The sequence below is a fragment of the Hemiscyllium ocellatum genome, chromosome 10 (genome assembly GCF_020745735.1).
Source record: "Hemiscyllium ocellatum isolate sHemOce1 chromosome 10, sHemOce1.pat.X.cur, whole genome shotgun sequence".
In the NCBI taxonomy this organism is placed as follows: domain Eukaryota; kingdom Metazoa; phylum Chordata; class Chondrichthyes; order Orectolobiformes; family Hemiscylliidae; genus Hemiscyllium; species Hemiscyllium ocellatum.
This window is the reverse complement of record NC_083410.1, coordinates 17,636,912-17,663,404: the sequence shown is the minus strand read 5'-3', so window position 1 is coordinate 17,663,404 and position 26,493 is coordinate 17,636,912. Positions and strand designations below refer to the sequence as shown.

At 39.9% G+C, this 26,493-nt stretch overlaps 1 protein-coding gene across 4 annotated transcripts in view; it reads right to left on the bottom strand.

Annotated features, from left to right (window-relative positions):
- Positions 1–26,493, bottom strand: part of akt3a (v-akt murine thymoma viral oncogene homolog 3a) — a 417,879-nt gene that overhangs the window by 37,144 nt on the left and 354,242 nt on the right. For all 4 annotated transcript variants that reach the window (XM_060831296.1, XM_060831297.1, XM_060831298.1 and 1 more), the window contains 2 exons: positions 7,666–7,788; positions 4,387–4,515 (listed from right to left, as the gene is read on the bottom strand). In XM_060831296.1, coding sequence (XP_060687279.1) covers positions 4,387–4,515; positions 7,666–7,788 — 252 coding nt within the window. The remainder of the gene's footprint in view (positions 1–4,386; positions 4,516–7,665; positions 7,789–26,493) is intronic.

The following is a 26,493-nucleotide window of genomic DNA, read 5'->3' as shown; positions in this document are numbered from 1 at the left end:
AACAGCGCTGCTGACATGGCTTCCTTCTTCCGTATTGTAGTTGTTTGGTTCATCATCTGGGCATTCTTCACAAAAAATACATTGGTAAACATTTCATAATTTACTGTCTTTGATGCATCCAGCTTTCAATTCAAATAGAACATATGCTAGGAAAAAGCAAGCCTTTACTATTTTACAACAGTTTCGCAACATTTTGCTGGATTTCACAAATACCTGTACTACCCTTCTCATTTGTCCTCATCTGCCACTATGTCACTATTTAACATCCACTTTTGGTGAGAACACATCATAATGCAAATATCACCTAGCACATAAGATATTTCTTGCCATCATTGGGTGTCAGGCTTCCCAACATTTATTTTCACAGGGTTGAAGCTTTTTAAAAATACAACATAAAATGCACCCTACATTGGATTAGTAAATATCTTCTAATTCCTGAAAACTAGAAAATAAAAATTATTCACCTGACTGTGTAGACATGCAACAAAATCCGCCTTAAAATATTCATGACTTCAAAATATTATATACCAGTTAATACCGATGTCTCTCATATTTAGTAAAATAATGGCTTATGTCACATCTTCAAAATATGGATTGTTTTTACATGATACATGCAAAGGTGGCATTAATTGAATACGTTTTTCACAGATGCCTTGGGTAAACGCAAGTACGCCTGGTGCATATTTTCCCTTGTGCTTTTCTTTGGAAGTCTCCCCCAGCGATACAGCATTTATTGACCATGATGCCCATTTGTTTTCAGCGGTTGGCCCATGTCACTTTGCAACCAGCCACTGGCAAGAATGAAAGAGCAGACTTTATCGGCCCCAAGTACTGTTTCCCACTCCATACAACCATCTTTGCCATCCACGAGATATAGGACCAGAAGTAGACCATTCAGCCAATTGTGTCTGCTCTGCATTTCAGTGAGATCATGGCTAATCTAATAATCCTCAATTCCACTTCCTTTCCTTTTCTCCCATAACCCTTGATTTCTTCACCAATTCAAAATATATCAGCCTTGAATTAGAAACCTGTCTAGGTTAGCACTGAATTAAAAATCCATCTATCACATCCATGAATTAAATATTGTCTATCTGAGCCTTGGATAAAAACCCATCCAAGTCAGTCTTGAATTAAAAATCTGTACATTGTAGCCCTGAATTAAAAATCCATCTACCGCAGCCGTGAATTAAAAATCAATCTATCTCAGCCTTGAATTAAATGCAATCTAAATTCACTATGGTGATAGTTTCTGGCATGAAACTGCATCTTACTTCTTTCTGTCAAATCACTCATATTGCATCAAAAGACTACCTTCAATATATAGCTTTTAAATTTTATGTTGTCATTTACATCAGACAACATACTTGTGAGTACTGACTTCTGGTAATATGAACAATGATAATCTGTTACAAAATTGAAACATGATCAGACAGTTTCTGGATTTTACTATTTCTCCAAGTACATTGTTCACAGAATTGGATGATTTAAGTAGATAAAAATCGGCGATAAAAAATGCACATTATTATAAATTAATCATGTTAAAGAAGCTAAAAATTAAAAGTCAAAATTAACATTATTAGTTTCCTTTTTCTGAATAGTTAAAGCAAAGCAGTCTAAATGTTGAAATAAAAATTAGACATACAGAACTGATATCAGAATGCAATCTTGGTACAGTTGGAAGTAAATAGGAGATGTCAAAAATAGACATTATTACTTTCATTCGTAAAGGGTAATTGAGATTTCAAACAAGAAACATCTCACCATTGAACCATTGTTTCATTGTTAACAGGCCAATTTACTTGGTAAAAATAATGACTGCAGATGCTGGAAACCAGATTCTGGAATAGTGGTGCTGGAAGAGCACAGCAGTTCAGGCAGCATCCAAAGTGCAGCGAAATCGACGTTTCGGGCAAAAGTCCTTCATCAGGAATAAAAGCAGTGAGCCTGAAGTGTGGAGAGATAAGCTAGAGGAGGGTGGGGTTGGGGAGAAAGTAGCATAGAGTACAATGGGTGAGTGGGGGAGGGGATGAAGGTGATAGGTCAGGGAGGAGAGGGTGGAATGGATAGGTGGAAAAGCAGATAGGCAGGAAGGACAAGTCCGGACAAGTCATGGGGACAGTGCTGAGCTGGAAGTTTGGAACCAGGGTGGGGTGGGGGAAAGTGAAATGAGGAAACTGTTGAAGTCCACATTGATGCCCTGGGGTTGAAGTGATCTGAGACGGAAGCTGAGGTGTTCTTCCTCCAGGAGTCTGGTGGTGAGGGAGCGGCGGTGAAGGAGGCCCAGGACCTCCATGTCCTTGGCAGAGTGGGAGGGGGAGTTGAAATGTTGGGCCACGGGGGTGGTGTGGTTAATTGGTGCGGGTGTCCCGGAGATGTTTCCTAAAGTGCTCTGCTAGGAGGCGCCCAGACTCCCCAGTGTAGAGGAGACCGCATCGGGAGCAACGGATACAATAATGCCCTCCAACGCATCTCGTCCACATCCTGCACCTCCGCCCTCAGACCCCACCCCTCCAACCGTAACAAGGACAGAACGCCCCTGGTGCTCACCTTCCACCCTACAAACCTTCACATAAACCAAATCATCCACCAACATTTCCGCCACCTCCAAAAAGTCCCCACCCACCAGGGATATATTTCCCTCCCGACCACTTTCTGCCTTCCGCAAAGACCATTCCCTCCTTGACTACCTGGTCCGGTCCACGCCCCCCCCCCCCCCCCCCCCCCCCCCCCCCCTTACAACCCACCCTCCCATCCTGGCACTTTCCCATGCCACCGCAGGAACTGTAAAACGTGTGCCCACACTTCCTCCCTCACCTCTATTCAAGGGCCTAAAGGAGCCTTCCACATCCAAAGTTTTACTGGCACATCCACTAATATCATTTATTGTATCGGTTGCTCCCGATGCAGTCTCCTCTACTTTGGGGAGACTGGGCGCCTCCTAACAGAGCACTTTAGGGAACATCTCCAGGACACCCGCACCAATTAACCACACCGCCCCATGACCCAACATTTCAACTCCCCCTCCCACTCTGCCAAGGACATGGAGGTCCTGGGCATCCTTCACCGCCGCACCCTCACCACGCCTGGAGGAAGAACGCCTCATCTTCCACCTCGGAACACTTCAACCCCAGGGCATCAATATGGACTTCAACAGTTTCCTCATTTCCCCTTCCTCCACCCCACCCTGGTTCCAAACTTCCAGCTCAGCACTGTCCCCAGGACTTGTCCTTCCTGCCTATCTTCTTTTCTTCCTATCCACTCCACCCTCTCCTCCCTGACCTATCACCTTCATCCCCTTCCCCACTCACCCATTGTACTCTATGCTACTTTCTCCCCACCCCCACCCTCCTCTAGCTTATCTCTCCACGCTTCATGCTCACTGCCTTTATTCCTGATGAAGGGCTTTTGCCCGAAACATCGATTTCGCTGCACTTTGGATGCTGCCTGAACTGTAGTGCTCTTCCAGCACCACTAGGCCAATTTACTTCTCAATTCTTTCCTCTGCTTATTCAGAATTAAAAATTATAGGTATTATTTTTGGATAAACTAAAATTATTTTATAACTGCATAGGGATTTTGCATGGGTGCAAATGTTTATACCATTTCCTCCAAGATAATGTCACAAAGAAATAATGAAATGAATCTGGACAACGTAAGTAGGCATCATTTGTGAAAGCATTTAGTACAAGAGAGCACAAATTTAAATAATTAGCAAAAACAGCAAAAGTGAAATGAAGAATTCTCTTTCACGTAGTGAGTTGCTAGGTTCTGGAATGCATTACCTGAGATCACAATGAAAATAGGTTCAATCAAGGTATTTAAAAATGAATTAGATGGTTATTTGAAAAAGAACAGCATGCAGAGTTAGGTGAGAAGTCTTTTAGAACGGCATGAGGCAAGATGTAAATTCGGAGAATCGTCACAGACACAGTGGACCAAACAAACGTAATATTTGTTGTGTAGTGACTCAGTAGAAAGACACTGTAGTGCAAAAACTTCATTCCATACATTCCACCACCAAGACGACACTGGTCAGTGAACCAGTCACAAGCAAAGCCTAATAAGGGCAATGCTTACATGAAGGAAGTGAAGGGAGAGAGTAGGGATTAAATCAAAATAGAATTGGCTAAACAGCCTACACCGTGCTGTAGCAACCTGAAATTGTGTAATTACACACTGCAATAGGATACATGTCTCTATGTAGCACACTTGACAAACAAAAGGTAACAGTTTAGCCAGATATCTTTTTGTTAAGTTGATGTTCTTAAATTTTAACATATTGAAATGATATTATTGGCTTTGAAGAAATATTCTCTCTCTGGTCTCTTTTAGAACTCTTATTAACATTGGAAGTTCTGGTGACTTTAGTTATAATGATCCTACCTCTGGAGCCAAGTATTCTGGTGTACCGCAAAATGTCTTCATTGTAGCGGCATCTGTAATTCCTTCTTTGCAAAGTCCAAAATCTGTGATTTTGATGTGACCATCTTTGTCTAACATTAAATTCTCCAGCTACAAAGAAAAAATCCATCATTTTCAAAAATAAGCAATACCGACAGTCATCAGAACTACAACAATGGGAACTGAATGTAGGAGGGGTACATTTATTCTAAACCCTCCAACTTATAACAGGAAATAACAGTTATCTAAAATATTGATTTTTTTAAAAAATCAAGCTTTCTTACTGGAATGAGTGGAGAATATAAAGTTAACTTTCCTGGACTGCATTAATATTCTAGTGATAACATCAATGGAAAGTGTCCTGAAACTTCATTAGAAAAACAAAGGTTCTAACATAGTTTCCTGGTGTGGTACAACATAAGCCATTTTGAAGTTGTGCCCCTGCTGTTTCTAAAAGAGCTCCACTTGGATATTTTCTGTCAATTGAAACAATATAACAGGAAAGGTCACCATGGCTAAGAATTCAAATGCTAGTAAGAGAACAAAGTCAAGAATTTTTTCTTGGTCTAGTATTGTCTTCTTTAAAATAAAGAAGCACTTTGAACAAAAAATATTCATGGAGATAAAGCTTTTTTTTGCAGTATAATTGCCCTTGCCAAGGGAAAATAATTAAGTACTATCAATGAAAGATGGTTTAATCACCTAATATGTTTCGACATCCAATTTCCCTACTCTACTCTAATTCTGTTATTAGGATCACCTAAATACAGTTATAAATAATCAGAATACAACAACACACTGGGAACATAACATTACCTGATGGCACTTCGTAGGAGCATAATCAGTGAACAATAGATATTGCACCAATGAAAAGGGTACCGAGAAGAGTGTCAGAAGGTTCAATTGAAGTTCATGTCAGTTTTAAGGAGGGAGAAAGGAAGACAGAGAATTGGAGAGGGAGATGAAGAAAAGTTTAAAAAGAATTCCATAGTAAAAACTAAAAAGCACAGCTGCCAGTGGTGAGGTGATGGAAGAAGGCATTTAAAAGATCAGAGTTGGAGCAACACAAGAGCTCTCGGATATTTGTAGGGAAAATCGTCTTCGTCAGGACAAGCGAGGACCTCATTTCTAAATATGAGAATCCGTAAGAAATTAAATTTCACAAATATTTATTATTACTTACAGTGTGGAAACAGGCCCTTCAGCCCAACAAGTCCACACCGACCCTCTGAAGAGCAACCCACCCAGACCCACTCCCCTATATTTACCCCTTCACCTAACACTACGGGCAACTTAGCATGGCCAATTTACCTAACCTGCACGTTTTTGGAGGAAACCAGAGCACCTGGAGGAAACCCACACAGACACAGGGAGAATGTGCAAACTCCACACAGACAGTTGCCTGAGGTGGGAATTGAACCCGAGTCTCTGGCACTGTAAGGCAGCAGTGCGAACCACTGTGCCACCCAGAATTCTTTGCATTCGTTCAACAAGTTAAAGTTTTTACTGACAGCATAAAATATTAATTTGGAACTCAGTTTTCAATACATCTTACATGCTGAAATTTGCCCATATGAAATAAACTATTATATGTAGAGATTTTCTCTTGATAATAAGAAAATGTCATTCGCTCCACCACATAGAATCATCAAAGAATTATAGAGTCCCCAACTTGCTGAAAGAGGCCACTCAGCCCATCAAGTTTGTACCACCCCTCTGAGGAACATTCCTCTCAGACCCAGTCCCATACACTATCCCCGTAACTCCACATTTACCATGGCTAATCCACCAAGCCTACACGTCCCTGGACACTATGGACAATTTAGCAATCCACCTAACCTGTACATCTTCAGACTTTGGGAGGAAACCAGAGCACCCAGCAGAAATCCACATGGGCACAGGAGAACATGCAAGGTCCACACAGACAGACAGTGACCCAAGGCTGGAAGCAAACTCAGATCCCTGCCACTGTGAGACAGATGTGCTAACCACTGGTTCACTGTGATGCCCTACAAAGATTTCAACATATAATATACATTCAATATTCAAATCAACTAATTTTATGACACTATAAAGCAAATAAATAGGACAGTCAATCCTTGCACTGACAGTTTGATTATTTGCAAAATTTTTTGAAAAGTTTTTCTTTCATTCCAATACTTATTTTTCAAATTTACATACTATTTCTATGATAAAACATTTACTCAAAATTAACAGCACAATGGGGCACACTTAGCCCAGAACAACACTGTCAGTTTTTGTGGGAACAATTTAATACTGGCCAAGCTTTATTCCCAAAGTCACGTCTTCTTCTGCTTCAAATATTTATTCAATTGACTTTTAAAAATAGCAAGGGTCTCTATCTCAACCATCTTACATCAAAGCATTCTGTGATTTAAAAAAAAATCACTAAATAAGACTTTTCATAATTTATTTCCTCACTCAGTGAAAACTACAAATTGATGACTCTGTTTCTATTATGCCTTCTGTAGCCAGGGCCTTGCATTCAGAATTTGATTCCCATATCTGTAACTCCCTATTAATATTTAATATCCTCCTTAAGATGCATCTTTTTGACTAAACTTTTGATCAATCTTATTGGCTTCACCTTTAGCCTTTGAGGCGCCATTTGATACATTTAGTTACTAGCACTTTTACACAGAAAACAAGATATTTTAGTTGACCTACATTAATTATAATCTTCATTGCTTACATTAAATATTGCAAGTACAGTGCATTTGAATAAAAATAGCTCTTAGATAAGTTACAAATAAAAAATGATAATAATACTACAGTGGATAAGTAAATTGTGCTGAATTTTGCATCTAAGATGCAACATTTTGGAAAGCTCTGTGTTTCAACCAGTTTTAGAAGGGAACTAACTGATCACCAGAATTCTTCTTCAAAAGGGAAAGATATGAAATGAGAAGGAACTTGATTTCTTTGTCCATATTTTATAGTAACTGTTTATGAAGAAGTATTAGTAGCATGTGGAAGTAGGCTGCATAGTTGAAGACAAGCACATGGGAAATTAAATTAAACTTAGGAGATAGGTAGAAAATATGGACAGAAGTTTTTCTTTGAGAAGTAATATTTTAAAATGTCTTTCAAATTCTAAAAAGAAACCAACTGTGTCCATTATTACAATAATTTGTGGTGGGAACAGCAGGTTCAGCTGTTGCAAGTAGGTTATGAATAATTTCAAGTATGTTCCTAGTGTGAAAAAAAGAATAAAGGTACAAATTCTGATTACATTGTTACCTTGAGATCTCGGTACACAATCTTCTCGGAATGCAAATAATCTAGAGCCGAGACAATTTCTGCGCCATAGAAGCGTGTGCGGTCCTCTGAGAACACTCGTTCTCTCGACAAATGGAAAAACAGCTGCAGGGTAAACAGCGGGGACAGTATTGTAATAATTACTGATTTAGTGGGGAAAATTAACACAAACATAAAACACCTCTCATCACCATATTGTGATGATAGATAGTGCACCCTTGGTAGATAGTGATGGCTCCTAGACGGCAGCTGGTTTATCTTTCAAAGTTTCCAAGGGGAAATGTGAGCTGCTAAATCAGCTTTTTAATCAATATACCAATCTTGTTCTAGACATTCTGTGCACTGCCTATTTAACCTCCTACTTACTCCTGAAAAAAAGTGCAGCAGTGCGATCTAATTATCCTTTTCATATTGTCAGATGTTGAGCTGCATTGTCAAATACCTGTATGTTCACACTGTCATAGGCATTGATACAAATTACCACTGTTACCTTCAAACAGTCCCATATTAATTGACCTGCCATCAAAATTTGCATAAGAAAGACCTGAATGTGTCAAACAGGGATTAGTCATCCTAACTAATCTACTGCTGTAGCTAACAAATTTCACATATTGGAACTAAAGGGTCCACTGAGTCAATCCAAATCTTTTCTGAGTTTTATTAAAAGATGTGTGAACATTTTGCAAAAGAAAAAATGATATATTATGCATTTTTCTGTGTATGTAACCAGTCCAATAAAAGGTTCAAATTGAATTACATCCCAAAAAACATAATTTGTATTGATTTTTTTAATGGTTTTTCACATAGGGATATGATGATAAATAACATGAATCTTATCATTAAATTGCGACTACTCACAAATTTAAGAAAAAAATATAATTCTTTTATATAGGAGTGGACAACCAATAAAACCCATTTTGCATTGCTCCTTCTAGGTGAGATACAAAAGCATGACACATTCGTGATCTCATGATCTTAAATGCATAGGCATATAAAATCCAAGTGCCTTTAATCCAAAATATATCAACTTAAAACTAGCAATAGTATTTAATAAAATATTAGTGGTTCATAACAATTGATTCATAGTACAATATTTTTAAAGTCTAACAATAACTGCTTAAGTATACATAAGCCTATTTGTAACTTATGAAAATTATACATAGCTCTATACACTCTTACTTGTAATACCAAAGGTAAGGTAGTAGCTATCAATTACAGTCAACCGCTGAATTTCTTTGATTCAAAGATCTTTCAACACTTCATAACTATGATAAACCTTACAAATTGATTTTGCTTTACTGCATTTAGTGACATTAGTATAATATTACGAACTAATTAAAGATGAATTAGGCAAACTATTTACCTCACCATAGTTTATTCACCCAGGAAGGCACAGAAACCCTATTATTGACAACTATTTTCAATTCTGCTGCTTTATTATTTTCAACAAATATTACCCAACAGTGCCAAATCTAGGATTCATAACTATTTTCAAAAAAGATCTTCATTGATATACAGTCCAACAGGCAAAGATTGTTTCATAATTGGGGTATTATTGGAATTAACTGCAAACTAGAATTATCTGCCAGGGATGTCTGAATTTTAGATTGTACAAAATTAAGAATCAGCATGTGTTGAAGGGAGTTCTCCAGCACCATAAATGATGAATTAACATATTTCAAGTATTATCTGTGTTTGAATTATGGCAATGGTCCTCTTTATGACGCTACTGTCAACATGATTTGCCCCTATGTCAAGCAGATCACTTCTCAAATCGATCCCACAATGAATAAAAGCTTAACTTTCTCTGGTATTGCTTTGTAGCAAACTGTTACATAATTAACAAACAGGAATGTAATACTAGTTCTGGGTGTAAGTTTGCTCACTGAGCTGGAAGGCTCATTCTCAGACGTTTCATCACCATACTAGGTAACATCATCAGTGAGCCTCCAGTGAAGCACTGGTGTTATGTCCCACTTTCTATTTATGCGTCTTGCTTCCTTAAGATAGGTGAGTTCTTTTTGTCATTTACATAAATGATTTGGATGCGAGCATCAGAGGTATGGATAGTAAGTTTGCAGATGACACACACCCGATCAGGTCTTGGGGATTTATCTACCTTTACCCGTTTCAAACATCCAGCAGTTCCTCCTCTGTAATTTGAACATTTTGCAAGATGTCACCATCTATTTCCCTACAGTCGATATCTTCCATATCCTTTTCCACAGCCCCGGCTCAAAGTTGGAAGTCAGAGGGTGGTGGGGAAAGAGTTGTTTTTCAGACTGGAGGCCTGTGACCAGTGGTGTGCCACAAGGATTTGGTGTTGGGTCCTCTACTTTTTGTCATTTACATAAATGATTTGGATGCGAGCATACGAGGTAGAGTTAGTAAGTTTGCAGATGACACCAAAATTGGAGGTGTAGTGGATAGCAAAGAGGGTTACCTCAGATTACAACAGGATCTGGACCAGATGGGCCAATGGACTGAGAAGTGGCAGATGGAGTTTAATTCAGATAAATGGGAGGTGCTGCATTTTGGGAAAACAAATCTTAGCAGGACTTATACACTTAATGGTAAGGTCCTAGGGAGTGTTGCTGAACAAAGAGACCTTGGAGTGCAGGTTCATAGCTCCTTGAAAGTGGAGTCGCAGGTAGATAGGATAGTGAAGGCTGCATTTGGTATGCTTTCCTTTACTGGTCAGAGAATTGAGTACAGGAGTTGGGAGGACATGTTGCGGCTGTACAGAACATTGGTTAGGCCACTGTTGGAATATTGCGTGCAATTCTGGTCTCCTTCTTATTGGAAAGATGTTGTGAAACTTGAAAGGGTTCAGAAAAGATTTACAAGGATGTTGCCAGGGTTGGAAGATTTGAGCTATAGGGAGAGACTGAACAGGCTGGGGCTGTTTTCTCTGGAACATCGGAGGCTGAGGGGTGACCTTATAGAGGTTTACAAAATTATGAGGGGCATGGATAGGGTAAGTAGGCAAAATCATTTCCAAGGGGTGAGGGAGTCTAGAACTAGAGGGCATAGGGGAAAGAGGGGAAAGATATAAAAGAGACCTAAGGGGCAACTTTATCACACAGAGGGTGGTACGTATATGGAATGAGCTGCCAGAGGAAGTGGTGGAGGTTGGTACAATTGCAACATTTAAGAGGCATCTGGATGGGTATATGAATAGGAAGGGTTTGGAGGGATATGGGCCGGGTGCTGGCAGGTGGGACTAGATTGGGCTGGGATATCTGGTCGGCATGGACTTGTTGGACCGAAGGGTCTATTTCCACGCTATACATCTCTATGACTGTAGGACTCTATATCCTTTCCCGTTCTTTTTCTCAGAGGATGGCGGAAGGGATGCAAATCGATGCACTTATTGATGGAGTTCCAGTTGGAGTTCCTAGAAGCATGGCATTCTACCCATAACTCTATCAATAAACACATCAATTTGGACCCATCTACCATCCTTTGAGAAAAAGAACTGGAAATGATATCACCCCTCCTAAGAAACTAAGACACATAAATAGAAAGTGGGACATAACACCATTGCTTCACTGGAGGCTCACCGATGATATTACTAGTATGGTGATGAAACGTCTGAGAATGAGCCTTCCAGCTCAGTGAGCAAACTTACACCCAGAACCTCAATCTTATCAAAAATCGCTAACTTAGCGTAGTCAAAGTGAATCAGAACACTCAATTTCAAAAAACACGTGGTCCTATGCCAAACTTCTTTTTCAGTCGTTTTCTGAATTTCTATCTAGGTGATGTTATGCAGTTCATAATGTCATAATTATCTAACCGTTAGTAGCTGCTAATTTAAATAAAGTTAACAGTCTTGATATTAATGGGGAGACTGGTTGCATGGGAGGCCAGAAACCCAACAAGTCCGGATTTCAGTTATGTCATGACATGTTATTATATGCAAGCCAAATTTTTGAGTCTCCAATGGGGTTAGCCACATTTGTATAGCACAGGTTGGTCTCCTTTAACGCTTGCCTATTAAACGCGATTTGTCTGTAATGCGACTTGTGAATTGCCAAACTTTTTTTTAATGAAGCAAACCCCATTCACTGTTACGTGATTCTCATCCCCCGCACTAGGTGTCACAGTGCACGGAGGCTGGACTATGTGTCTGCATCATGTGATAAATCAGCTCATGCGCTTTCTCATGAAGAGCTTTGTGAAAGTTATTGTGAAATGTATGTGCTAGTTGACTTGGAAAAGCATTGTGAAAATGTCTCTACAGCTTGAGGACAATAAGCTGGAAGCAATCTATTAATTTAAAAACTTAAAAAGAGTTTAGATAAGAGTGAAATTTTACTGGAATTGACTAACAGTAAAAGGACAGTGTTGTGGAGCAGTTTGAAACTTGGCTTTGTTGCTTGTATTAAGAGCTTTTTTCCTCTCTTTTTGTTTAAAAAAACGTGCTTAGATGTTGAAGAATATCTGCAGACTCATCAAAATCTGTTTCAGTGACTAATCACAAGGTAACCAACTACAAAAAAATGTACAGGGGCTTGGACATGGTCATTCAGCTTCTTAGCGTAGTCAGATTCAGGAAACTCTGCACGTAGTGGGTGAGGGAGAGAAAGGTGGGTGGTACACTGTTACTTTTAGTGCATTTGTGGAGATGTTCTGTGGGGGTGAGTAGGCTGTGCAGAGGAGATTCAGGGTTAGTCAGGGCCAGATATTAGCGCAGATGAGACTGAGTGAGAAGATGCTGCAGGGAATGGAGAGTACAGTAGCAGAGACAGAGTGAGTGAGAGGTATAACCGAGATGATGGTGGCACTTCCACTGGCAGAGTGGAGTAGGTCATTGATCTTCTTCCTACATTCTGTCCATTGCTTCAAATAGTTGAGATTGCACTGGCGTGGATGGTAACCTTGATCCAGGTTGGCATGGTTCCAGTAGAATAGCATCCTCTGTTGGCCTGGGAGAAAATGATATTCTGCCGCTGCTTTACCCCATCCCCATCAGCAGCATCTCCAAGCTCCTGCTCACAAAGAGGGGCACCAATTTTCTGTTGTCTGCACACCCAGGGCCAATGTCAGGAACAATGCAGAGCACTCCAGACTGACAGCTCTTGTCTGGGGGCACAATATCTTTTTAAAGATGGTGCTACACCAAGGATGTCGGTCAATTCTGGAATATCCAGAAAGTGATGAGTTGTTTTGGAAATAGTACATGATATGATGGTGCTAGAATGTGAGAGAGGGGCACCGAAGAGTGGGGGTAGGTAATAAGTCAGGCAGTTTTGTAAAATAAGGTGATAGATTTCCCCAAGCATCAGAATGTGAAACCCTTCTGAAAACCTGGCAAAAGAAATTAAGATTCAGCCCTTTACCTATCAAGGCAGGTTTCATTCTGGAATCTGACTTGTGCAGTGTTACCACTGAATGGGATCAGAAGACTGGCCAGAGTGTAGTGCAGCCAGCAGTTATAGATGTCAATCAAGAGTAATCAGTTGAAGATTCTGATGAATTGCACTATACAGTACCATACAATAGGTCAAAATTTACTAAGGCTGTGCTATCACTTTTGTTAGGCTAACTACTATTTTTGATTCCATTTTTACTGATATTTTTGGCGATTACCGCTCACCCTGTTTTTCCCACCGCCCCCATTATTGCTACTGCACAATTCTCTATAACATGGTGTCGCACAGGAAAGCAACTAATACATTATAGGAGAACTACCTGCAGGTAATTTTAATTGTAAACTTGAAAAAGGTTTTTTTGAGCCTACAAGTTGTCTGAAGCCTCTCTTTTAGACCATCTTCTTGAATGTTCTCCACAACTCAGTACATTGTCACTCTCTCAAATCTATAATCCACTGTGCACCATGGTCCACGGTCTAAGTACATTTTCCCAACAATTTTGTCAGCTATACTCTTCCTAGTCAGCATTCACTTTCTCTTAGCAATTCTCCCATCCCAATAGACAATCTTTCGTCACCAATGATCTGATGAGATATATCACTACGTCAACTAAACCAGATTGCAATCTTACATCATTGACAGGCTGCCACAAATTGATAGAAATCAGGCTAAAACTTGCAATTACAACCTATTATACTTGGATTTGAGAAGAATTTGACATTACCAAATAGTGTGTAAACAGATGGAGTTCATATTCAACTTATTTAAGTTTTTTCTTACATGCATACACAAAGAAACAAAGACTCATGCATATCATATTAAAATATAAAATATATAAATATACATTGGGAACACAGGAATTCAATCAAACTTGCTACCAATGGCAGCTTATTAGTTAGAAGTCTAAAAATTAGAAATGAACACCAAAAAAACAGTTTACAATAGAAGAGGTTAGCACCTGAATCAAATCATAACTTACTTATAAGCAACCATCTTTGGAATACTTTTAAGATAACAAGAAAACCTTATGATTTTTCCCTATTCTATCTTAAACATCCCTTGACACACAACCAATTATGTTAATATAATTTTACACTGTGCAGTTCCCCAATTGTTCAAAGGATCTGGAACAGACATGGCCTGCCCTGTTCCCACAGCCTCTGGCCTAGCTACTGTTTCTCTATCTTCAAATTTCAAGTCCTCTCTCTTAATGCCATCTGGCCACAGTTTCTCTATCTTCAGATTTCAGGCCTACTCTAATACCATCCACTTTGCTCCCAGTATTGGATGTCATCAGAGATGAATTGTGTTTCCTTATCGAATAATGCCATAAAGTAAATGCAATATAAAACTTAAATGCCAATGGGAACAACAGTAAGAATAGCTGAAGAGGTGACTCCAAGCAAAACTATTTTAAATGAATTGGTGATCCTTTAAAAATATGTAGGAAAGATATGATCAAGGAAGATAGTTGAGATTAGATTAGATTACTTACAGTGCGGAAACAGGCCCTTCGGCCTAACAAGTCCACACCGACCCGCCGAAGCGTAACCCATCCATACCCCTACATATACCCCTTACCTAACACTACGGGCAATTTAGCATGGCCAATTCACCTGACCCGCACATCTTTGGACTATGGGAGGAAACCGGAGCATCCGGAGGAAACCCACGCAGACACGGGGAGAGCGTGCAAACTCCACACAGTCGCCTGAGGCGGGAATTGAACCCAGGTTCCTGGCGCTGTGAGGCAGCAGTGCTAACCACTGTGCCACCGTGCCGCCTTGAAGATGGTTTACACTTGATTTAATATCATATTTATTCTAAAAGTATTTTAGTGCCATTGAGTATAAACCAAACGGCAGTAGAGCACATCAACTTTCCTTTACCAGCAGGGTAATCTGAAGTTGGAATGAGCAAGTTATATTGTTACATCAATTTATGCCTTTATATTTTGATTTTTTTAATGCAGTTTGATACCTCGGATTAAGCAGAGCTTTGGAACAGTTCAACACCCAAGCTAAATCTGCACATCATCCTTTAGATACATTTGGCAACAATATTATGCTGTTCTCAGACATTTCTTTTCACTCAGGATTAGGCAATAACAACATGCAGGAGAATAGGCCATTCAGCCCATCGAGTCTCAACAGTACACTACAGCACAGAACAGTGCTTTTTCTTAATCCTCAACTCCATTTTCTTGCTCTTTATCCCCACAGCCATTAATTCCCTTACTGATTAAAAATCTCAGCCTTGCATACACTTAATGACTAGGCTTCACCAGCCCTTTTCAATAAAGAATTTGCAATCTCAGAGAAGTAATTTCTTCTCATTTCTTACATTGTGCTCTCTGCTCCTAGACTCTCTCTCCACATCTATGCTGGAAATTTCCCTAAAAATACTGTTCATTTCAATAAGGTCACCTCTTATTTTTGTGATGATGCTGTCACTTTAAAAGGTTATTTTGTCCTTTGATTGTTTCACAGAAATCATAAAAGCAAAGGTGCCTTAGAGTCTAGGAAGATGCTAGTTTAATAATGGAAGGGGAGTGCCCAGTTCTTCCAGTTCAGTTTTTGTCTGTATTTTGTTTCAGCTATATCAGTCATAAGATGTGAGTCCAAGCTTCAGTATAGAACTCCTCTGACCTTCTGCTGAAATCTCTCTTTGCATTTCGTTCCCTCCTGCCTGTAAGTATCCATGTTTGAATTTAACTTTGTGCCAAGGGGTGTGTTTATGGAATGGTACTGGATTGGAACACTTACTTAGTAATAGTTACTGTATCGGGTCAGTTAAGTTTTCCTACAGTTAAGTCATTCTAAATTCTGCTTTTTGTTCGTATTTCAACTGTAATATTTAAATAAATTCTGTTTTGCTTAAAACCGAGTAGTTTGACCAGTTGCATCACACCTGGAATATCCACTTCATATCTAAAGGCAGAGTCATAGAAATTTACAGCAAAGAAACAGACCCTTCGTCCAACTCGTGAATGCTGACCACATATCCTAACCTAATCTAGTCCCATTTGCCAGCACTTGACCCCTATCCCTCTAAACCCTTGCTATTCATATACCCATCCAAATGCCTCTTCAATGTGGTAATTGTACCAGCCTCCATCACTTCCTCTGACAGCTCATTCCATACACGGACCAGACTCTGTAAAAAAAGTTGCTCCTTAGGTCCCTTTTAAATCTTTCCCCTCTCATGCTAAACCTATGCCGTCTAGTTCTGGAATCCACTAATCCAGAGAAAAGACCTCTTCTATTAACCCTGTCTATGCCCTTCATGATTTTATAAACCTCTATAAGGTCACCCCTCAGGCTCCAACACTCAAGGGAAAACAGCCCCGGCCTATTCAGCCTCTCCCTATAGCTCAAATCCTCCAACCCTGGCAATATCCTGGTGAATCTTTTCTGAATCGTTTCAAGTTTCACAATATCTTTCTGATAGAAGGGAGACCAGAATTGCACGCAATATATTTCAAAAGTGGCCTAACCAATGGCCTGTACAGCCACAACATGACTTCCCAACTCCTATACCCAGGGCTCTGGCCAATAAAGGAAAGCATACCAAGTATCTTCTTCACTATCCTATCTACCTGAGACCCCACTTTCAGAACCTGCACCCCAAGGTCTCTTGTACAGCAACACCCCCCAGGACCTTACAATTTAGTGTGTAAGTCCTGCTCTGATTTTCCTTTCCAAAATCCAGCACCTCACATTTATCTAAATTAAACTCCATCTGCCACTTCTCAGCTAATTGGCTCATCTGATCAAGATACCATAGCACACTGAGGTAACTTTCTTCACTGTCCACTACTCCTCCAATTTTGGTGTTATCTGTAAACCTACTAACCATACCTCTTATGTTCATATCAAAACCATTTATATGAATGATGAAAATCAGTGTACCCAGCACCGATCCTTGTGACAGACCACTGGTCACAGGCGTCCAGTCTGAAATGTAACCCTCCAGCACCACCCTCTGTCTTATACCTTTCAGCCAGTTCTGTACCGAAATGGCTAGTTCTCCCTGCATTCCATGCGATCTAATCTTGCTAACCGGTGTACTATGAGGAACCTTGTTAAATGCCTTATTGAAGTCCATATACATCATGTGTATGATCAATCATCACTCATCAATCCACTTGATTACAAGATTTCTCACGCACAGAGCCATGTTGACCATCCCTAATCAGTCCCTGCCTTTCCAAATGCATGTACATCCTGTAACTCAGGATTCCCTCTAACAACTTGCCCACCACCAATGTCAGGCTCACCGGTCTAGTTCCCTGGCTTTTCTTTACGACTTTTCTTAAGTAGCGGCACCACATTAGCCAACCTTCAGTCTTCTGGCATTTCTCCTGTGACTATCGATGATACAAGGGGCCCAGCTTCCCACAGAGTTCCAGGTAGAACTGATCAGGTCCTGGGGATTTATCCACCTTTATGCATTTTAAGACATCCAGCACCACCTCCTTTGTAATATGGACATTTTGCAAGATGTCACCATGTATTTCCCCACATTCTATATCTTCCATATGTTTCTCCACAGTAAACACTAATGCAAAATACCCGTTTGGTAACTGTCCTATCTCCTGCGGTCCCACACACAGGCCGCCTTGCTGTTTTTTAAGGGGCCGTATTCTCTCCCTAGTTACTCTTTTGTCCTTAATATAAGATTGCTTTGGATTCTCCTTAACCCTATTTGCCAAAGCTATCTCATGTGCCCTTTTTGCCCTCCTGATTTTCCGTTTCAGTACACTCCTCCTGCCTTTATACTCTGATAAGGATTCTCTCGATCTCTGCTGTCTATACCTGATATATGCTTCCTTCTTTTTCTGAACCGAAACCTCAATTTCTCTAGTGTAGCATTCCCTACACCTACCAGCCTTTCCTTTCACCCTAACAGGAAAATACTGTCTCTGAATTAGAAGCAGACTAACAAACTGGCAGGGCGATTTGCTAAAGCTGCTCAGGAGGATTTTAAACTGATAATGGTGGGGGGGAGGGGGGTTCGGACCCAAGGAAGTAGTGAGGAAAGAAATCGATCTGAGACTGGGACGATTGGGAAAATGATCAAGTCAAACAGTCAGGGCAGGCAGGAACAAAGCAGAAAACAAGGTAGCACTGATGAATTAACCTGCATGTATTTCAATGCAAGAGACCTAACAAAGAAGGCAGATGAACGTAGGGCATCTCATTTTTGAAGGTTTCCCATTTTCCAACCATCCCTTTACCTGTGAACATCTATACCCCCATCAACTTTTGAAAGTTCTTGCCTAATACCATCAGAATCTGCCTTCCTCCAACTTAAGAGCTTTAACTTTTTTATCCAGTCCATCCTGTATCATCACTATTTTAAAACTAATAGAATTATGGTCGCTGGCCCCAAAGTGCTCTCCCACTGATACCACAGTCACCTGCCCTGCCTTATTTCCCAAGAGGAGATCTGATTTTACACCTTCTCTAGTAGCTACATCAACATACTGAATCAGAAAATGTTCTTGGACACATTTAAATCCCTCTCCATCTAAACCCTTAACACTATGGCAGTCCCAGTCTATGTTTGGAAAGTTAAAATCCCCTACCATAACTACCCTATTATTCTTATAAATAACTGAGATCTCCTTACAAATTTGTTTCTCAACTTCCCTCTGACTATTAGGGGGTCTATAATACAATCACAATAAGGTGATCATCCCCTTCTTATTTCTCAGTTCCATCCAAATAACTTCCCTGGATGTACTGCCAGGAATATCCACCCTCAGTACATCTGTAATGCTATCCCTTATCAAAAATGCCACTTCCCGCTTTTGTATTCTGGAACATTAAGCTGCCAGTCCTGTCCATCCTTGGGCCACATCTCTGTAATTGCTATGATATACCAGTCCCATATTCCAAACCATGCCCCAAGTTCATGTGCCTTCTCTATTAGACCTCTTGCATTGAAATAAATGCAGTTTAATTCATCAGTGCTATCTTGTTCTCTGCTTTGTTCCTGCCTGCCCTGACTGTTTGACTTGATTCTTTTCCCAACCGTACCAGTCTCAGACTGATCTCTTTCCTCACTACTCCCCTGGGTCAGAACCCACCCCCCCCCCCCCCCCACCCCCAACCTTACTAATTTAAAATCCTCCTGAGCAGCTCTAGCAAATCTCCCTGCCAGTTTATTAGTCCCCTTCCAATTCAGGTGCAATCCAGCCAACCTGTACAGGTCACTTCTTTCCCAGAAGAGATTCCAATGATCTAAAAATGTGAACCCTTCTCCCCTTCACCAGCTTATCAGCCACACATTCATCTGCTCTATCCTCTTATTCCGACCCTCACCAGCTCATAGCACCAGGACTAATCCAGATAAAACCACCCTTGAGAACCTCCTTTTTAAATTCCTGCCTAACTTTCTATATTATCCATTCAGAATCTCATCCCTTTCCCTTCCTACGTTGTTAGTTCAAATGTGAACAATTACCTCCTGCTGGTCACTCTCCCTTTGAGAATATTCCGCACCCTCTCCGAGATATTCTTGATCCTAGCACCAGGGAGGCAAAACACCATTCTGATTTTTTGCTACCGGCTGCAGAAACGTCTGTCTGTGCCTCTAATTAGAGAGTCCTCTGTCACAATCGATCACTTGGAACCTGACGTACCCCTTTTACATTACAACCTGTCTTGGTACCAGAAACCTGGCTGTTCATGCTATGTTCTCCTGAGAGTCCATCACCCCCAACCTTTCCAAAACAGCATACTTGTTTGAAATGGGGATGGCCACAGAAGACTCCTGCACTACCTGCCTCTGTCTCCTACCTTTCCTGCAATTAACACATCTACCTGACTGTATCTGCAGCTTTCCTCCCTTCCTACAACTGTCATCCATCACACCCCAGCTCCTGTAAATTCCTTATTGTTTTTAACTGCTGCTCCAACCGATCCATGCAATATGACATGATTTGCAACCAAAGACACTTCCTGCCGACATAATTATCAGTAACATGAAAAGCACATCACTCTACTAAAGGCCATCTTTGCTCCTTCACAATCTACCAATCGGCACCATCTTACTGTTCTAAAAAAACACTGCTTCAGGCCAAGTTAATACTTATGGTTTATATTTTGAGAATTTAATCAAGAGACAGTTCTCAATAAAATATATAATCAAGAAAGAACCCAGTCTACTCACTACTGCACATTTATAGCAAGGTTACACTTAAAAACTATGTACTTATTTGCTCCTGTGTTGTGAACTCTCCCACACATGTTCCTCCAAAGTCAGCTATGAATTTCTCTCTTTGTTATTTTCCCTGGACACGCTCCGATCTCCAGAGATAATTGAATGCAAACAGCAAAGGCAATAACTGTGTAGATTCACGGCTGTGTCAGACAGCAGCGTAGGTTTCTTTCTTTGACCAAATGGTCACTGCCTTTGTCTATCTTCCTCCTTGTTAAAGTGCTGTTATTTTGATCTGTTTTCCCCCAAAGTTTCAAAACAATGCAACAGCTTATAAAATGGTAATTGCTGCTCCTGGAATTCGAAGAAATCACATCCACCACCTAAATTACCTCAAAAAAGGAGCAACTCTTATAGCCACAATATTTTCCTGCCTTCATCCTAGATTGCCCAGAATTCTCTTTTTGCTTTTAAAATAAGAAAAATCAGGGTCCAGGCTACCATCTTAAAATATTTTGAGGGGGCCTGGCCCGGTCCATAAGTTTTTTCTATATTCCAATGAGTACAGGGCCAATCTACTCAGGTTCTCCTCATACAGCTGTCATACCTTATATGATGAGTAGCAGAATCGACGTTTCAGGCAAGAGCCCTTCATCAGGAAACCTATTCTTGATGAAGGGCTCGCCCAAAAACATCAATTCTCTGGCTCCTCGGATGCTGCCTGACTGCTATGCTTTTCCAGCACCCCACTCTTGACTCTGATCTCCAGCATCTGTAGTCCTCATTCTTCCATACTATATCTGACATTGGGCTCTGTGACCTTCTCTGGACTGCCTCCATTGTGAATAAGCCTCTTCTTAGATAACAGCCCAAAACTGTTCACAATATTTCAGCTGTTCTCTAACTAGCCTTGTATAGCTTTTAGCAAAATGTTCCTACTTTTATGGGCCTCTCCCTTTGAAATAAAAGCCAACATTCCATTTGTCTTGCCAATTAATTAACTTGGATTCTAGTATCCTAAATCTCTCTGATCCATAGTTTTCTGCAGTCTTTCTCCATTTAAACATTATTCTGCTTCTCTATTCTTTCTGTCAAAGTGCACAACCTCACATTTCCCCACATTATATTCCATCTGCCAAGTTTGTGCCCACTTGTCTATATCTCTTTGCAGGTTGTGTGTGTCATCCTAACTTGCCTTTCTAAGAATTTTGTGTCATCCATAAATTTGGTTATAGTACATTCACTAACCTCGTCCAAGTCATCAATGTATATTGTAAATAACTGTGGCCTCAGCACTGATCTCTGTGGCATTCCACAAGTTACAGGTTGCCATCCTGAGAACACACCACCTTATCCAAACTCTGTCTTCTATTAGTTAGTCAATCCTCTATCCATGTTAATGTATTAAGCTGAGCATGCATGACAAGATTTGCTTCTCAAAGGTATTTGTAAAAATAAAATACCTATATATTTTTGTTTAAAAGGCAAAGGAATGAGTATAAAATCAGAAACAGTAAATATAAGGCAGATATTTTTCTTAAAAACCATGCAAAAAAAAAAGCCTTGCTCCACTCCACCCCATGGTCAAAAAATTGTATTGAAGAGTGTGGTGCTGAAAAAACACAGCCGGTCAGGCAGCATCCAAGGAGCAGGAGAATCGATGTTTCAAGCATAAGCCCTTCATCAGGAATGAGGCTTGTGGGCTCTCTCCAACAAGTTAGAACAATTAATGACTGAACTGGAAACAAAAATCTTAACGAAGCAATTTCCTTATTTAACATGATTTTGAAAAAGAAATTCAACTTTTTTCAGAAAGATCTTATCTGCAATGTATAACATAGAACAGCACAGCACAATACAGGCCGTTTGGCTGTTTATCCTACTCTAAGATCAATTAATCGACATTTCCTTCATTTTACCATCATTAGGGCAAAGTTATTTAATTCTATCTTTAAACATCCCAACTCGCTTGAAGTTGGAGATTGTTTTAAAATGTTTACCACATGTGTATCCATAAATTAATCTTGTAGTCTAACACTCTTTTATTGTCATGGCTAACATGCTTTAGAACTCTGCAGTAAAGTATACAGGACAAATGAAAATAAAGGAACCATAAAAACACATTGGACACATTAAGCAAAGTATCACCAAATTGAAGGAGCCGGTCACTGCCTTCAGGAGTGGAATGGTGCTGAGGTGGAGATGGTCAAAAGCATCAAGTTCCTGGGAATGATGATCACCAACAATCTGTACTGGTTCACCCACGTCGATGAATGGTCAAGAAAGCACAACAATGTCTCTACTTCCTCAGGAGGCTCAGGAAATTTGGCATGTCCACAAGGACTTTTACCAATTTTTATAGGTATACCATAGAAAGCATTCTATCTGAATACATTAGAGTGTGGTTTGGAAACTGTTTCTCTCAAGACCGCAAGAAACTACAGAGAGTCAGGAGCATAGCCCAGTCCATCCCGCAAACCAGCCTTTTATCCATTAACTCCATCTTATAGATTCATTGGGTTTTTAATATTTTCAGCATTTCAGCTCTACCTTCTGAGGAGACCTTCTGTACAAGGCATATCAATCTGCAGTTACATTTACCACAACATCATTACCTTCATCTTTCCCAAAATTGAGATAAACAAAATTCTATGTGCTGGTATATATTACATAATCAAATGCATGTACATAGGAGGTAAATGACTTTCTTTTTGAGAATAGTAATTATTGCTGTAAGGAATGTTTGTTTGTTTGCTACTCATATAGATTTCCTTATTCTTAGAAATAAATTAAACTTTACAGAATAACCTCAGTTATGTGAATTGTCGATTATCCAAACAAGATCTCAAGGTCCTGTACAGACGTTATCCATTATCCGAACAATCAATTATTGGAACAAAATACTCCCGCCCGCCTCGTTCAGATAGTCGAGGTTGTTCTGTATATATAAACACACTGGCGCAATCTCACAAGGAAATGAATCATGAAACTCAAATTATTTATGAGGAATTTTTCAAAGTTAAAACTTTTGCCTTTTACAGGGACTGAAATAGCAAAAAGCTCCAGCAATATTAAAACATTTTAATTAGAAATAGTAAAAGTAAGTAGTAAAAAATTATTTAAAAACTGATATGTTAAGTTCATTTAAAACTCAATGCAAAAAGGAATGTCGTGCTAGTTTTCTGCCCCACTCCGCACCAAAGTCAGAATAAGGAGAAAAGCCAAGTCAAGAGTGATTTATGCACAAAGACTTAAGATTTTCAAAGAACCATGAAATTAACAATAGTATATAGTCTTATTATTTTCCCTAATAATTTAATCTTTACATACAAACTGCAGAACCCCACATGATGTAAAATTTAGCAGTAGGACGTTAAGCACTATCTTCAAGACAGCTTGGAACAGAAAAGCAACAACATAATTAAACGCATTAAACTCCAGATGCTAGAAGTTGGAAACAAAACAGAAAAATACAAATTCTGATGAAGTTTGTACACCTGGAACGTTAATGATTTTTAGTCTGTCCATAGTGGCTGATGCATCTATTTTGTTTTTCCACTCATTACTACTGAACACTCATACTTCAGGTTTAATTTCTTCTGCAGCTGTACAGGGCCCTGGTGGGACCACACCTAGAGGACTGTGTGCAGTTCTGGTATCCAAATTTGAGGAAAGACATTCTGGCTATTGAGGGAGTGCAGTGTAGGTTCGAAGTCAATTCCTGGAATGGTGGGATTACCTTACACTGAAAGACTGGAGCGACCGGGCTTGTATACCCTTGAGTTTAGAAGACTGAGAGGGGATATGATTGAGACATATAAGATTATTAAAGGATTGGACAGTCTGGAGGCAGAAAACATGTTTCCACTGATGGGTGAGTGCCAAACCAGAGGACAGAGCTTAAAAATATGGAGTAGACCATTTAGGACAGAGATGAGGAGAAACTTCTTCACCCAGAGAGTGGTGGCTGTGTGGAATGCTCTGCCTCAGAGGGAAGTGGAGGCCCAGTCTCTGGATTCATTTAAGAAAGAGTTGGATAGAACTCTCAAGGATTGTGGAATAAAGGGTTATGGAGATAAGGCAGGAACAGGATACTGATTAAGGATGATCAGCCATGATCATATTGAATGGTGGTGCAGACAGGAAGGGCAGATTGGCCTACTCCTGCACGTATTGTCATAATTTTATGTCAATATATGTCAACTTCTCTATTCTTAATAAAATGCATTTGCCAGTAGGCACTGGCTTCCTCCTGGATTGTGGGAATGTTACATTTTCACTAAACAACAAAGGCAGATTAATGGTTCAACATTAGCACTAACTTATATGATGATTCTTTAACCAGCATGAAATTTACCGAGTCCAAATTGGATGAAAAAAGGCATTAAAAAGCCTCATATATAGATGAGGTGCTGCCAATCTTTATGGCTTCTGGGATTGATAAACCATTCAGCTCAGAAGGGAGGTTCAGTATAAAGAAAACAGCCTCAAGCAGGGTGGGAAGCAATCATTGAAAAGGAGAATACAGTTTCAACACATGGAGACTGAACAGTATCTGTCAGAGAAAAGTGTCATTTTAGGCAATAAGGAACACAGTTGCACTACTAAACATAGCGTAACAAATATTTTTACCAATGTATAATAAATTGAAAGCCTAAGAAATTAGGTGTTGTTTGCTGTCTGTTATTCAATGCTTAATCAATGCCAGTCCATTACCTCTTTGCCCATGTGCTTTAATTTTGCCATTCAAACTTCATGGAGGGAAATCTATCAAAAATGGTCAAGAATTTCACAGATTCACTACCCTGAGAAAAGAAATTCCTTTGGGACTTCCTCTTATATTAGCTGTTGTCATTTCCCATAATTCCACTTTCCTTCTCATACACGCTATCTCACCTTCCTTCTGAATCTTCTGTATTCAGCTGGGTTTTCAATTTACTTAATGCCTGACAGTTGTCATAAACACACTTGCTTCTTTTGACAACCTTCCTCACTATCCAGAACTAAATCATTTTCATGTCATCTGCAAATTTACTAATCAGACCATTTACATTTTCATCTAAGTCAATTATATATATTACAAACAACAGAGATGCCAGCACTGATCCTTGCAGAAACTAGCCACAGACTTCCAGTGAGAAAAATTCCCCTCCACAACTGCCCTCTGTCTCCTATGACCAAGCCAATTTTGTATCTAATTTGCCAACTTACTATAGATCCCATGCCTTTTAATCCTCTCAATCAGCCTACCAATATGGACCTTGTTAATTGCTTTAATAAAGTCCATGTAAACAACATTCACTGCCCTACCCTCAATCATCTTTATCAATTGCTCAAAAACACAATCTTGACCTCCCCTTCATAATATCATGCTGACTATCTCTAATAGGTCCATTCTTTTCCAAATGTGAGTAAATTCTGTCCCTGAGAATCTTCTCCAATAATTTTCTATAGATTTACTGACCAATAATTTCCTGGATCATCCCTGTTTCATTTCTTAAACAAAAGAGCAACACTGGCTATTCTCCAGGCTTCTAGGACCTCACTTTGGCTAGAAAGGATACAAAGATTTTTTAAAGGTCCCAGCAATCTCCCCCTCCCTTGCCTCCCTCAGTATCCTGCGCTAGATCCCATCAGGCCCTGAGGACTTTCTGATGAAGGGCATATGCCCAAAACATTGATTCTCCTGCTGCTCAGATGCTGCCTGACCTGCTGTGCTTTTCCGGCAACACACCCTTGACCCCTGGGGACTTATCTGTCATAATGTTTTCCAAGACACCTAACAGCACCACCTTCTTAAAATCAACATGCTCTAGAATATTAACATACCACCTCCTTAATCTTACCATTATCCATGTCCTCCCTAGTGAATACAGATGCAAAGTACCCATTAAAAACCTCACCCACTTCCTCTGACTTTACACAAATTTGCTCTTTTGCCATTGAAAAGACCTATCCTTTTCCTAGTTACCCTCTTGCTCCTAATATCTGCATAAAATGCCTTGGGATTCTCCTAAATCCTACATTATAATATTCCTTCTAACTTTCTTAATTCCTATTTAAGTTCTTTTCTGCTTCCTTTATACTCAAGGGTCTTGTTTGATTTCCGTTTCCTGAACTTTATTTTCTTTGTGAAATGATGTTCAGTATCCCCTGTCATCCAAGGTTCCTCTCAGGAATGTGCTGGTACTGAACTCTGATCAATTGGCCAGTATGGCTTTGATTCAGGAATATAGCTGGTGGAAAGGGATAAGCAGAGAGCAGA